This window comes from Phyllobates terribilis, unplaced genomic scaffold (assembly GCF_046119375.1).
Source record: "Phyllobates terribilis strain yellow unplaced genomic scaffold, ASM4611937v1 Scaffold_11__3_contigs__length_659146591, whole genome shotgun sequence".
Lineage (NCBI taxonomy): Eukaryota > Metazoa > Chordata > Amphibia > Anura > Dendrobatidae > Phyllobates > Phyllobates terribilis.
Window position 1 is genome coordinate 214,221,048 of NW_027362771.1, and position 13,807 is coordinate 214,234,854.

At 41.0% G+C, this 13,807-nt stretch overlaps 1 protein-coding gene across 1 annotated transcript in view; it reads right to left on the bottom strand.

The window, feature by feature from the left end:
* The window catches only part of ADAMTS20 (ADAM metallopeptidase with thrombospondin type 1 motif 20), a 342,835-nt gene that overhangs the window by 233,983 nt on the left and 95,045 nt on the right, over positions 1-13,807 (bottom strand). The window contains exons 4-6 of the mRNA XM_073652029.1: positions 4,679-4,935; positions 1,469-1,552; positions 795-919 (exon numbers count right to left, since the gene is read on the bottom strand). Of these exons, the coding sequence (XP_073508130.1) occupies positions 795-919; positions 1,469-1,552; positions 4,679-4,935 (466 nt within the window). The remainder of the gene's footprint in view (positions 1-794; positions 920-1,468; positions 1,553-4,678; positions 4,936-13,807) is intronic.

Consider the following 13,807-nt stretch of genomic DNA (forward strand, 5'->3'; position numbering starts at 1 on the left):
AGGAGAGCGGTGAATATATTGCTGACACACGTCTTATTTTCGCTGTGCCTGTAGGTGCCTGTGCTTGCAGGTGCCAATTCCTGGGCCCAACAGAGAATCCTCTGGTGGCCAGTTCGACCCTGGGTCTCTGCCTACATGCGAGTACAGGCACAGGCTTGCTCGTCACTGTCAGAAGGTGGGGAACAGCTACTGGGGACATGCGGCTCGGACCCCATATTAAAAGTATGTTTAAAAGAAAGTTTTTCTCCGAAAGACTGCAGCAAATATACATGGATGTGATCGTACAGTCAGTGGCTGATGCATGCTGCCCACGGATTGGGAAGCATGTATCAACTCTCAGGTTCCCTTTAATCAATATTGCAAAAAAGAGAGGGCCATAATTCCTCCAGAACAGCGTGAGAGGCTAAAAAAAAGTCATATTCATGGGGTGTACTTACTTTTTCACACACTGCTTTTACATTTTGGCTTAGTATTTGTTAAATAGCTAATGACACAGTGTAATTTGTCATGTGTTGTTATTCAGCTGAAGTTGCATTTAGCGTTTTTTACCTAATTTTAAGGCTTTTTTCATTACGTCTTGATACGTAAAACAGTCTTCCAAAAGGATGTACTTAATTTTTCTCATGATCGACAAATACCAAATTACTAGAACAAATAATATGAAATGATAAAAAACATGAAATGCCACAACATGAAGAAACCTTTCATGAATTGATGTTGACGATGGAAGGAAACGTTACTAACAGAACGAAAAGTGCAGTGCAACATCTACCAAAAAATCTGATAAACAATACCTGGTTAGAAGAACAGCTGTATCATAGTGAGATGGATGAGAGTCATCAGGAATATTTTGTGTTCTTTGCCAGACACAAAAATTCTGAAGTGTTGTAGCTGCATTAATATTGATTACTGGTCCATCCTTAATGTAAAAAAATGACTACATTATTATGTTTAAAATTTTATATTAATTTGCATAAGAAGAAAGAAAGAGCAGAAAAAATAGTGAAGGGATATTTCAAATATTCTCTACATGAAGACAGGTGCAATGTAATTTGTGATATGCTCTGCAGACAGGCGTGTCCATCGCGGAGCAAGGCCCCTGTAATATGGGCAATGTGAATATACACAATGCTCATTCTTTTCAAAATGCTAGTAATACATGCCAGAAATGTGAAAGAAAAACATCAGAAGGATTATTGCACTATTTTTCACCTAAAAATGGTGATATTGCAATAAGTTTTGGGCATCAATGGTCCAGATGAAGGGTTTGTTAGAACAAGCCTATATCAGCTGAATTTTATTTTTTTTGTCTACGTGGCTACTTTTAATTTGTATACCCTTGAAGATAATTACTGTCCATCTTAATTCTGCTAAACAAATATGCAAATAGCCTCTTCAGAGAATGAAAATGAAATTTAGAATGAACATTGTGATTCAAAAGCAAGAATACAATTGTTAAATAACATACCTGTTCACTGTGAATGACAATTAGCTTTACAATCAAGATATTTATGAGATTCCCAATGCTTGGATCTTTGTAGATAGCAGCAACCTAGCATAAAAAATGTATCATTGATCATATACAGTAAGTTACTCGCTTATGATGTCAACGAGCAGTTAAGACAAAGACACTATTAGACTATGTTCACACATCATGTTTTTTTTTGCGTCACAAATCTGCTGCAAAACCTGATCTTCAAGGGCATTTTGTTCAGGATTTTTCTTGCAGTTTTGGTGCTTTTTTGATGTGCTTTTGGTGCGTTTTGTTCAGCGTTTTTTTCACAGTCTTTCGGTCTCTTTTTATGCATGTACATAAAGTTCTGTGATAAAAAAAAGAACCCCATTCTATTTTGGAATCAAAAACACTGATACAAATTTTGATGCATTTTTTCACCACCCATTACTTCCTATGGGTGAAAAAACGCTGAAAGAAGTGACATTCTCTACTTTCCAAAAAACCATGCAAGGCACAAAATCCAGAACAAAAAAAAACATGTGTGAACAGAAAATTCTGGTTTCTCATAGACTTTGCTGGTACTGCAAAAGGTAGCTGAAAATTTGCATAAAAAACTGCATCAAAACCCTGAAAAAAACATGATGAGTGAACATAGCCTTAGACTGAGACGAGAAACTAACCGTGATATGTTTACAAATGAAAACATCAAAAATTGTGTAAAAAAATGTCTTGTGATTTTTATCCTTGCCTTAATGGTAGTCTGTCACCCCAAAAACTTGACTTAAACTGCTGGCATTTCTAAAGTTCTATAGGAGAAGAGAAATCTATACAGCACGTATGAGTTTTATATAAAATTCATCCTGCTGTATAGATTTTTCTTCTTTAATAGTAGACATACAGTTTTATTGCATAAGCAAAAGAGGGCCGCTCTGTGCACTTTTGACAAGGCCTCACTGCATCATTCCGCTCCCTCAATCCATATGCCATGTACAAGTCCTTCTGTTGAATGACAATGCTCATTTGTCCAAAGTGCTACCTGAATTGAATCCCTGGTCCAGCATGTTCCCACCGAAATTGCAGGAGCCGAACAAGAGCGCACACAGTGTCAGTGCGGGCACAGTCTTATCACTCAACCTGTCTACAGTTCACTACTGTGTGATCCTGTTTAAAGCCGCTCAGGCTGCGTGCGCACTATGCGTTTTTCAAGCGTTTTTGATGCGGAATTTCCGCAGCGGAAACGCTTTAAAAACACTTGGTAATACGTGCCCCATGTTCCCCAATGATAATCCGCATGTTCTGTGCCCATGCTGCGGAATTTTCCGCAGCGTATTTTCCTTGCGGAAAAATCCACAGCATGTCCATTATTTGTGCGTTTCCGCATGTGGATTTGAGGTCACAATGCATCTGAAAAACGCAAGTCAAATCCGCATGTAAAAACGCTGCAAAACACGTGTAAAATCCGCATGCGTTTTTACTGGCACGGACATGCAGAAACGCTGCGGAAAATTTCCGCTTCAATTCTGCATCGTGGGCACATAGCAGTGTCAGTGAGGACGACAATCAAGCAATGGGGAGGTGTGCAGCATGTTGATGAAACAGTGCATTGAGCCCTTGGCCAAGCCAAGGGTGCACTGAGAAGCCTTCATTTGCATATGCAATAAAACCATTTTTATGTACAAGGGACATCAATACGGTAGGTATGGCTTTTATAAGGGCTATGTCCCTTTTAGAATGGTGTATGTACTTTTAATTGAGTTTTGGGGGGGGTGACAGACTTCATTTAAAGTTAAAACATATAACACAGTGCTTGTGTCAGTACCATAGTAGTGAATGGAGTGGTGGTCACACTTGAATATTACTAATTCATTCACAAAGTAGGCTTTAGCAGTAGAAATATATGAATCATCTTTCTTTAAATGCCTTATCTTGTACATTTGAATAATCCACTAAACTAGGTATTCATAAGTAATAAATAACACGTAAGGGTTAAAAGAAACCTGTTCATGTGTAAACATTCTACTTTAGTATCTTTATTTATATAGATAGAACAGATTTATGTTAGGAAGAGGTTTTTTTTTTGCAGAGGCTCTCAATCAAGGGTGGGTGCAGGCTGCTTAACACAAGTGATCATATCAAATATCACACGCCATTCCTCTTGGCACACAACATAGCAGCCATATATAGAAACCATTTACTCATACTAGTATCAGAAAATAAACCATGGAATTCTATTTCAAATGTAGTGAGCTTGCACATGAAGGAACAACCAAACCTGTTATAAGTCTTGCAAAACAACCCACTAGTCAGGATGACTCTGGTTAAAAACCCCATTTGGTATATCATTTGTAGTCAGTCACTTTCCATTAAGGTCTATTTATTATGAGTCAATTGGTTCGAATTGGTGATATGTTCTACACACAGGGGCGTAACTATAGTGGGTGCAGGGGTTGCAGTCGCACATGGGCCCTAGATCCTAGGGAGACCCAAATAGTCCCTTTGGCCCATATAAAAAGATTAGTACTTTTAAAGTGAACCTGTCATGTAAAAAAACACTATTAACCTGCAGATATGGGGTTAATCTGCAGATTAATAGCGTTCTGAAGCTGACTGGTGCCCGCACTGAGAGCCCTGCTGCCGGGAGGAAATTAACTTTATTCCTCCCAGCAGCCTCAGGCTTTCAGTTACAGAGGTGTGGCGGCTGTACCCATGTCCCCAGCTCTGACTTGACAGCTGGCTCAGTATTAGAGCTGCCTGTCAGTCAGTGACTGTGGATGGTTACAGCCGCCGCTCACTATGTACTGAGTAGTGACTGAAGCCACACCTCTGTAACTGAAAGCCGCAGGGAGGAATAAAGTTAATTTCCTTCCGGCAGCAGGGCTCTCAGTGCGGGCGCCGGGCAGATTCAGAATGCTATTAACCTGAAGATGAACCCCATATCTGCTGGTCAATAGCGTTTTTTTATATTCCCTTAAAAGAGTCTTGATACTTAGGGGCCCTGATGGAAATTTTGCATTGAGGCCACAGGCTTCAAAGTATGCCATTGTCGACACAAGCTATAAAAACAACATTTATGATAATAACTAGAATATGATAATAACATTTACTGGATACCTAGAGAATGGGGTCGTAGAATGATTTCCCATGTTGCGGCAAAGGAACATCAGTCCACCACAAATATACAGTATGTTATTTGTTGTGTCAAATTATATCCTCATTACTTACAATTGACATTAGAGTTAAAACATAGTGCTGTAGGTTTCTGCCATGATGGCGCACCATTTTTGCATCTGCTGTAACCATGAGCTCTACATATCTTGGATAAGAAATAAAGCGTTTCCGTCTGACATGTGACCTGTTTCCTTCATCTTTAGTCTCGTTGTATGGCAAATGTTCAAAAAGTGCAGAGTTTGTAAACATAATAAGATCTTCTTCAAAGCTTGAAGCATGTAATAATGCCGAATCTTCCTTCATTTTAGATTCTGTAAAGAAATAGAAGTTATCAACAAGTAATTGTCTAATGTAACAAACAGTTCAAAGAACAGAGATCAAAAACTATTTTGCAAAAGTGCATGTATCTAGACGTGCTATGATTTTGTTCATAAGTGACTGAAAGTTTTGGTATGACACTTACAAGCCATGCAAAAAATACATTTGGTAGACTTTTTTTCTACCCAAATGCAATAGACATTAAAAATGAGAATACCTTTAAATCATAGTCATCATATACAGTAGAGATGTCATTAAAGCTGTCACATCAGTTTAGGCAAAAGGGACCACCAGACCTAAGAAATGGCGCGTGTACAATAGCTGCGGCCTCTTCAATGTGTACATCAGCTTGTAGGCTAGATTGCACTTTTGCCATACTATCAGCAGCAGCAGTGCAAAGTCCTGCCGTTTTGTGCTATTCACTTGAATATGACATTGCTGAAACACCTTGCATGGCTGCTATTAAATTAAAACAGTACAAACAACTTCCAAATGATGTTCTGCATACATAGATAAGGTTTCTGTGCTCGTATGAGTATTGTGGCCTCTACAAACACTGATCAGTGGGGACATTGAGAGTTGGACTTCCTTAATGATGGGTCATCAATTTCAAGACTCTAAAACCCATTACGTTACTCCACTTCATAGTTACTATAGTGTAAATAAGTTACAATCTAGATCAGGGTTCACAGCCTGTTGCCAGCGATTCCATTTAGTGCAGCCCCCAATCACAGACATGCTTGTTGTCAGTCAGAGGTTGTTTAATGCTGCGCATTGCAGTGTAAATGCACCCATAGAGTGTAACTGCAATATGTAAAGATTATTACCAAGAAACACTGGGAAAAAAGCTGTTATTGTGCTAACAGATGGTTCTTCAAGTGGCCCCACACATAGCTATCTCTCCAGACTCCCCAACACACATAAATGCTCAGACAAGCCTTTATGTGTTATCAATGAAGAGAAAACCGCTGCTAGACAACTCAGGCAATGGCATCATCTATAGGAAGAGTCGGAAAGTCGCCATGCTCATTAGATGGTCAGCTGATCCCGATGATATCTGCAGCTGTGGTTACCTTGGATCTAATGTATAGGGGGCATTTAGGCTACATGTTAACATCACATTATTGGCATAAATTTCAGGCATACATATTCAAGGCATGCCATATGGTGCCATGTGTTGTCCAAAACACGTACTGCACAGTGTAGTACTGGGGTTTTTTGCAGCTTCAAACTGTATAAAAACGTGCAGTCTGCTGCAATGTCCTAGCACTGCAGCCTTGATGGTAAAAAGGGCTTGTATGTTATGATTCAGCCACTAATTTAATAAATAGAGTATTCACATAACGCTGCATGAACCAGACACCAGCCGGCATCTGTATAAGTACACCTACAGAGTTCTATTAAGTATATGGAGAGTGTGTAAACAAATGATACAAGGGAAAAGATTCCGAGGAAAATTTTGGCATGGAAAATCAGAAATAGTTAAATAAGAAGAACTGAGGCGAAAGGCCAGTCTACAGAAATGGACTTTAGGGCACGCTTAAAACTGTGGGTATTGGGATTTAATCGAATTGTCCTGGGTAGTGCCTTCCAGAGATTTGGTGCAGCACACCAAAAGTCTTGGAGGTTGGGAGTGGGAGGTTGTGATTATTGAGGATGTTAATCTTAGGTCATTAGCGAAATGGAGGGCATGGGTATGGTGATATACAGAGATGAGGGAGGAGATGTATGGGGGTGCAGGACTATGGAGAGCTTTGTGGATGAGAGATAAATTTATATTTTACTCTGTAGCGATGGGCAACCAGTGCAATGACTGGCACAGGGTGAAGGCATCAGCATATGGCTGTGTGCCCACTATGTGTTTTTTAAGCGTTTCCGCAGTGGCAATTCCGCTGCAGAAACGCTTAAAAAACGCACGGTAGAAGGCCTGCCATGTTCCCCAATGATAATCCACATGTGCTGTGCACATGCTGTGGAAATTTCCGCTGCAGATTATCATTGCAGAATAATCTGCAGCACTACCAATTATTTTGCAGAATCGCTGCGTTTTCGCCGCCATTGACTTGCATTGGACCACATGATATCCGCATCACTGCATATGTAGATGCGGATTTCATGCGTTTCAATGTGCGGATGGTACCCGGGTTTGGAGAAGAGGAGACTCTCCTCCGGACCCGGGTACCATAGTACCTGTAAAAAAAAGAATAAAATACAAAATATACATTATACTTACCTTCTGATGGCCCCCGGTGTCCTTAGCGATGAGTCCTGGCTTCGGTGGTCGCGTGACCCGTCACATGACTAAATGACGTCATGGCAGGTCCTTTTAGTCCACCGCGAGCTGCCGGCAAGCCAGGATGCATCGCTAAGGACACCGGGGTCAGAAGGTAAGTATAATGTATATTTTTTATTTTATTCTTTGTTTTACAGGTTCTATGGTACCTGGGTCCGGAGGAGAGTCTACTCTTCTCCAAACCCAGGTACCATTCTTTTACGGTCACACTATATAAATCCATGCCGGTTGCATGGATTTATATAGTGTGACCAAGTTGTCAAGCACTTTCCAAGTGATGCTAAAATCTCTTGGAAAGCGCTTGTCAACCCGCATGCGGAAATGCATGTGAAGAACGCTTCACATCCGCATGTCCCTGGCAGGAAAAACGCTTGTACAATCCACATGTGTTTTTTCTGCCAGGGAGATGCAGAAACACTCAGGAAAAATCCGGAGCATTTCTGCATCGTGGGCACATAGCCTATCAGTTAGACAGGAATATGATCCTGGCTGCTGCATTCAGGACGGATTGGAGAGGGAAGAGTTTAGTAAGAGGGAGACCAAACAGTAGAGATGCATTAGTCCAGACGAGAATGAATAAGAGCAACAGTAGGGCTATGTTCACACACGTTGGGTTTTGCAGCGTATTTTGCTGCAGATTTTTATGCAAATTTTCAGCTGTGTTTTGCAGTACCAGAAAAGTCTATGAGAAACCAGAATTTTCTGTTCACAAGTTATTTTTTTTTGCTGCGTATTTTGTGACTTGGTTGTGTTTTTGGAAAATAGAGCAGGTCACTTCTTTTAGCGTTTTTGCAGCATTTTTTCACCCATACGAAGTAATGGGTGGTCAAAAAAACGCAGCAAAAAACAGAACAAAAAACGCAAGAAAACCTGTGTTTTTAGCGCAGCTATTTTCCTGCCAGAGAAAAGTTAGCAGCAGATTTGCAGCAGAAAAAAACACAACATGTGTGAATATAGCCTTAGAGTTTTTGCAGAGTCAAAGGAAAGCATATGAGTCACTTTCACAGGGCACATGCCAAACGTGTTTACTGAAGACCCCACACACACTAAAGTCGTCAAAACCGCCGTTAGCAGGATCAATCAATAATTTAATGCTTATGGAGGGCATCCTGTCTGACTATATTATCTCTTCTAGAGGTTCTTTCTAGGGCTGTTGCATGCCAAGTAGTCCCTAGGGTCAGCTCTCAGGAGCCACATTTTATGTATTAGACAAGGTAGACACCAGCTATTTATATTTCATGGTTTTACATATGTTAGATACTGTTTTGATTTTCCACTGGCGTCTTTCTAGAGAGCTCAGTAAAGGAGTCTAATCTCAAATATGTATAGCTGACACATTTTAAGCAATATGGACTCCTGCTGCTACAACCACACAGCTGTATCCCCTTCCCAAAGCGTTGTTTTTAGCGCATTAGATCATATGTGTTGTATTTAATACAGTTAAGCCATAAATGTCTGGCATTGAACCAGCTATCAGCTATAAACAAAGCCATACATTTTCATTAACTAAATCTGAAAAGAAAAATCTGTCCTCTTAGACAAAATGTACTTACAGTATGTGCTATAGTATATTAAAATATAGTTCCAAACCAAGAAGTATGACTGGCTTATAAGGCATATTTGTTGATCTTATCATGACACTTAATAAGTCTGAAATCAAACGATAGTGCTAGCTTATCCACTAAAACATAATAGGAAGAGGAAGAATCAATGCAAGGAAGGAAGTGCACACCTAATATTAGAATAAGCATACAATTTTATTAGTACAAAAGGGACACACATTAAAGATAATAAAATCACTTAAAAACCATGAGACAATACAAAAAACATTGCCCTGTTCAAAGGTTGTCATTAAGCCATAAAGATAGAATAGAAACTGGCAAAAATGTGTCTACCCTCAATATATTCAATTTATCATGCTATGAAGTAACTATAATACTCCTAATAAAATTGTATGCTTATTCTAATATCAGGTGTGCACTTCCTTCCTTGTACTGATTCTTTCCTCTCCCTACTATGATCTTGTATCTTCAATGCAGGTTGTAGCACCCACTCCCTTATATGTATAGTCTTATATATACTCATGATATTGTTGGTGCACCCCACCTTCTCCAATAAAAGCTTATCCACTAAAGTCAGTACCATGGTTCCCGGTGTAACAGGCCAAATTAACCCCCGTCCAGATTAAACCCGGGTATAGTTTGGCCCAGACCAGAGTATACCCCGGGGGATAAACTGTCCAAGGCCAAACTGTACCTGGGGTGTAAAACAGCCTAGGCCAAACTATACCCCTTAGGCTACAATATACCCCTCTATTTAATGAGCCCTTGTAAATTAGATTTTAGATGCCATTTTTAATAACTTAAAACTGACTTACACATAGTGGGAAGGTATTTGTGTTGTTAATCATCTGATGAAGACAACAGTCATTACATCTGAGATTGCACTGCTGTCCATTAAGGTAAGTGTTTTTACCTTCTAATGAAATTGTAACTTGATCTTATCACTTCACTGGTTTTCTCACCCTGTCTCTGATTGGTTGAAAAGTGTGCAGATTTCTTTCTATCATACTCTGCTGCTTTTATTGTGTAACTACTGAGAAGTGCGGTAGGATTCTTTACCTCATTGTATCTTTGTGGAAGTCTAATATTTTAACTGATTGAAGTTTTTCTGGTCCAAGTAATAAAAGTCTATGTGGTTAGAACTTTAACCTCTTTCTGACTTGAGCCGTAATAATACGTCCCTGTGCTTTAATGACCTGGTACGTATTATTACGTTTCAGCGATCGCGCCTGGCTGTGCGGGCGCGATTGCCGCCAGGTGTCAGCTGATTCTGAAAGCTAACAACCGACACTCAGTGCAATTTAACTCCCTAAATGGTACAATCGCAGCATTAAGCGAGCGAGCAGAGAGACAAAAGCCCCTCTGCTCTTGGATCAGAGACCCCGCCCCGTCTGTGATTATGATTAAACCTTCTTCCCTCCAGACGTAGAAGATGCCCCCTTGTCCCCGTCTCAGGCCTCAGAGTAAAAAGATCAGTAGAAAGGTCTTTGTACTGTCCCCTCATATATTTGTACGTAGTAATAAGATCACCCCTAAGCCTTCGTTTTTCCAAACTAAATAACCCCAAGTGTAATAACCTGTCTTGGTATTGCAGACCCCCCAGTCCTCTACTAACCTTGGTCGCTCTTCTCTGCACCCGCTCTAATTCTGCTATGTCTTTCTTATACACTGGAGACCAGAACTGTACACAGTGTTATAAGTGTGGTCGCACTAGTGACTTGTATAGAGGTAAAATTATGTTCTCCTCATGAGCATCTATGCCTTTTTTAATGAATCTCATTATTTTACTTGCCTTTGCAGTAGCAGCCTGACACTGGCCACCAAACGTGAGTTTGTTGTCCACCAATACACCCAGGTCTTTTTCAGTGACAGTTTTGCCAAGTGTTTTACAATAAAGCATATAATTATACATTTTATTTCCTCTGCCCAAGTGCATTACCTTACATTTATCCCCATTAAAGCTCATTTGCCATTTATCAGCCCAAGCTTCTAGTTTACATAGATCCTCCTGTAATATAAAATTGTCCTCCTCTATATTGATTACCCTGCAGAGTTTAGTGTCATCTGCAAATATTGAAATACTACTCTGTATGCCCCCTACAAGGTTATTAAGAAATATGTTAAAAAGAAGCGGGCCCAATACTGACCCCTGTGGTACCCCACTGTTAACTGAGACCCAGTCTGAGTGTGTTCCATTAATAACCACCCTTTGTTTCCTATCACTGAGCCAGTTCTTAACCCACTTACATATATTTTCCCCTATCCCCATTGTTCTCATTTTATGTATTAAGCTTTTGTGTGGAACCGTATCAAGAGCTTTTGAAAAGTCCATATACCCAAGATCCACTGCATTTCCTTGGTCCAGTCCGGAACTTACCTCTTCATAAAAGCTGATCAGATTGTTTGACAGGAACGGTCCCTCGTAAACCCATGTTGATATTGGGTCATGAGGTTATTTTTCTTCAGATACTCTAGTATAGCATCTCTTAGGAAATCCTCCAGGATTCTACCCACAGTAGAGGTTAAGCTTACTGGCCTATAATTTATTAGGCGTGCAGAAAAGTGCCATTAGCCACAGTTTTGTGAAACTCTCAAAAAAACGACCCGGCTAAACAGAAGCCAGATGCAGTCCAGAGTAAGGCCGGTACCGGAAAAAACAGTACAGGAGATATCTGTGTCCGTGTGCATCTGTGTGGCATAAATGTGGCAACCATGTGCCGCATCAGGAGCACACGTGCCGGCGCATGGGAATCAGCGGTACAGTTAGCGCTGTTTCACACTGCCCTCATCATTGTCTTGTGCCAGCGCTGCGATCAGAGCAAGCAAGGGACAATGTTGAGAGTAGTATTCTGCTCCCGCTTTGTCCTGGTGTAAAAATAAGAATAAAATAAAAAAATCCTTATACTCACCTGTCCGAACATGTCCCCGCTGTAACCCATCTGACCGCTCATGCCGAGGAGCCGGGGAGAATGACTCGCTCCAGGGAGCGGGCTCCAGAGCTGCTCTCAGCGAGCGGTGTTCTGTCACTCACTGAGCTCAGCGCAGGGGACACTGATGAGGGTAGCTTTCAGCACCCAGCGCTTGGGAACACCGTTAACTGTACACTGATTCCCAGGCGCCGGGACGTGTCACACTGATGGCACACGGATGTCATCCATGTGTCATCAGTGTGGGACGTTTTGCGGACTGTGCAGCGCGAAAAAAAAGGATATGTCAACATATTTTGCCTACAAACACACGGTCCTTGGAAACACACTGACATGTGCATCTGCGTGTGTATGCGTACGTGTGGAAACTGTCACCACCCGTACAGGACACACTGACGTGTGAAAGAGGCCAAACTCTGCTGTCTCATTATAGTGAATGGATCTCTCAGGGGTTTCATCTGAATTACGTCACTCGGATATTTAAATGGAAGACCCAATATTAGTGCCCAGCGTAGAGCACAGGATAAATGGGAACATTTTACATAACATTTTGGATCACAATAAAAGCTTAGACTCAATCCACAAAAGAAGAAAGTCCCCACTCAGGTCCATCATCTGTTAATGGAAATATAGGGCTCTGGAAAGCAAAATGGCCCTTGCCCCCCAAAAGAAATTCAGCAAATTCTGTGCTCCCAAATACAAATGACAATTTCCCTTTTGAGGCCCACAGTGTGCCTAAACCAAAGTTAGTGTCCACATGTTTGACATTTCTGCAGCGTTGAGAGCCCGCCTAATTTACAGCTGCATGTCTCCTGAAGCACGAGCTGGGCATAACGTATTGGTCACTACAACGGAAGTTTGCAATTTTCACTCAGCAGCTTCCACTGCTGCTTGTTTCTGCAAAACACTCATGTAATTAAAATCCTCACCACACCTGTAGATAAATTCCCAACGGGGTACAATTTCCAAAATGGGGTCACTTGAGGGGGGATTCTGCTCTTCTAGCAGTTATGAGCTGTGTATATGGAGTCTGCATACTATTCTAGGAAAATCTGCGCTCCATTAGGCAAATAGCGCTCCGTCCCTTCGGTGTCTCGCCGTGTGGCTAAGCAGTACCGTACAACCACATGGGGTATTTCTACACTCAGCAAAAATTGTGTGACAAATTTTGGCGCCATTTTTACCCATTTCCCAGTGTGAAAATGTAAAATCTGGGGCTTAACCGCTTCCCGACCGCCCACTGTAGATAAACGTCCGCGCTGCCTGGGCTCTGTTCAGCGCGGACGTTTAAAAACGGTGGGTGGTCTCGCAGTGCTCAGGACCCCCTGGGTCCTGCAAGCGCTGTGAGAGTGGTGCAGAGCGTTAGCTCTGACAGGGAACATCATCGGGACCTGATTAGATCAGGTCCCAGTGATGTTAACCCTTTGCTGTCTTCTATATGCTGCGATCTATAGTGATCGCGGCATATAGGAGACAGCAGGAGGAGAAGGGGTCGTCCACTTACCTCTCTGACGACCCCTTGATTGCTTTCAGGACCTGGCGTTGCTATGGCAGCTGGAGGTCACATGACCGCCTCCAGCTCTGCCATATATGGTGTCCTTCCTGTCTGGCTTCAGCCTGTAGCTGATGCCAGACAGGAGACTGTGAAACAGTCAGTGAAGATCTCATATAATGTAATATATGTCTATTACATTACATGAGATCAGGGATCAGAAAAATAAAAATTAATGTCCCATACAGGGACTAAGTAAAAATGTAAAAAAAAGTAAAAAAAAATGTTTTGAAACTGTTAAAAAAAAAATACAAAATAAATAAAAATAAATAAATAAAATATTAAACCGATAAATCCATATAGTTATGCAAAAATAAAAAAAGTACACATATTTGGTATTGCCGCGTCCGAAACAACCCGAGCTATAAAACTGTCACACTAATTAACTCCTTATGTGTACACCGTAATAAAAATAAATAAAAATCGGAGCAAAAAACTATGCTTTTTCCTCATATCGCCAAACAAAAAGTGGAAAAAAATGCGATCAAAAAGCAAAATGGAAATAGAAATGGTACCGCTGAAAACATCATC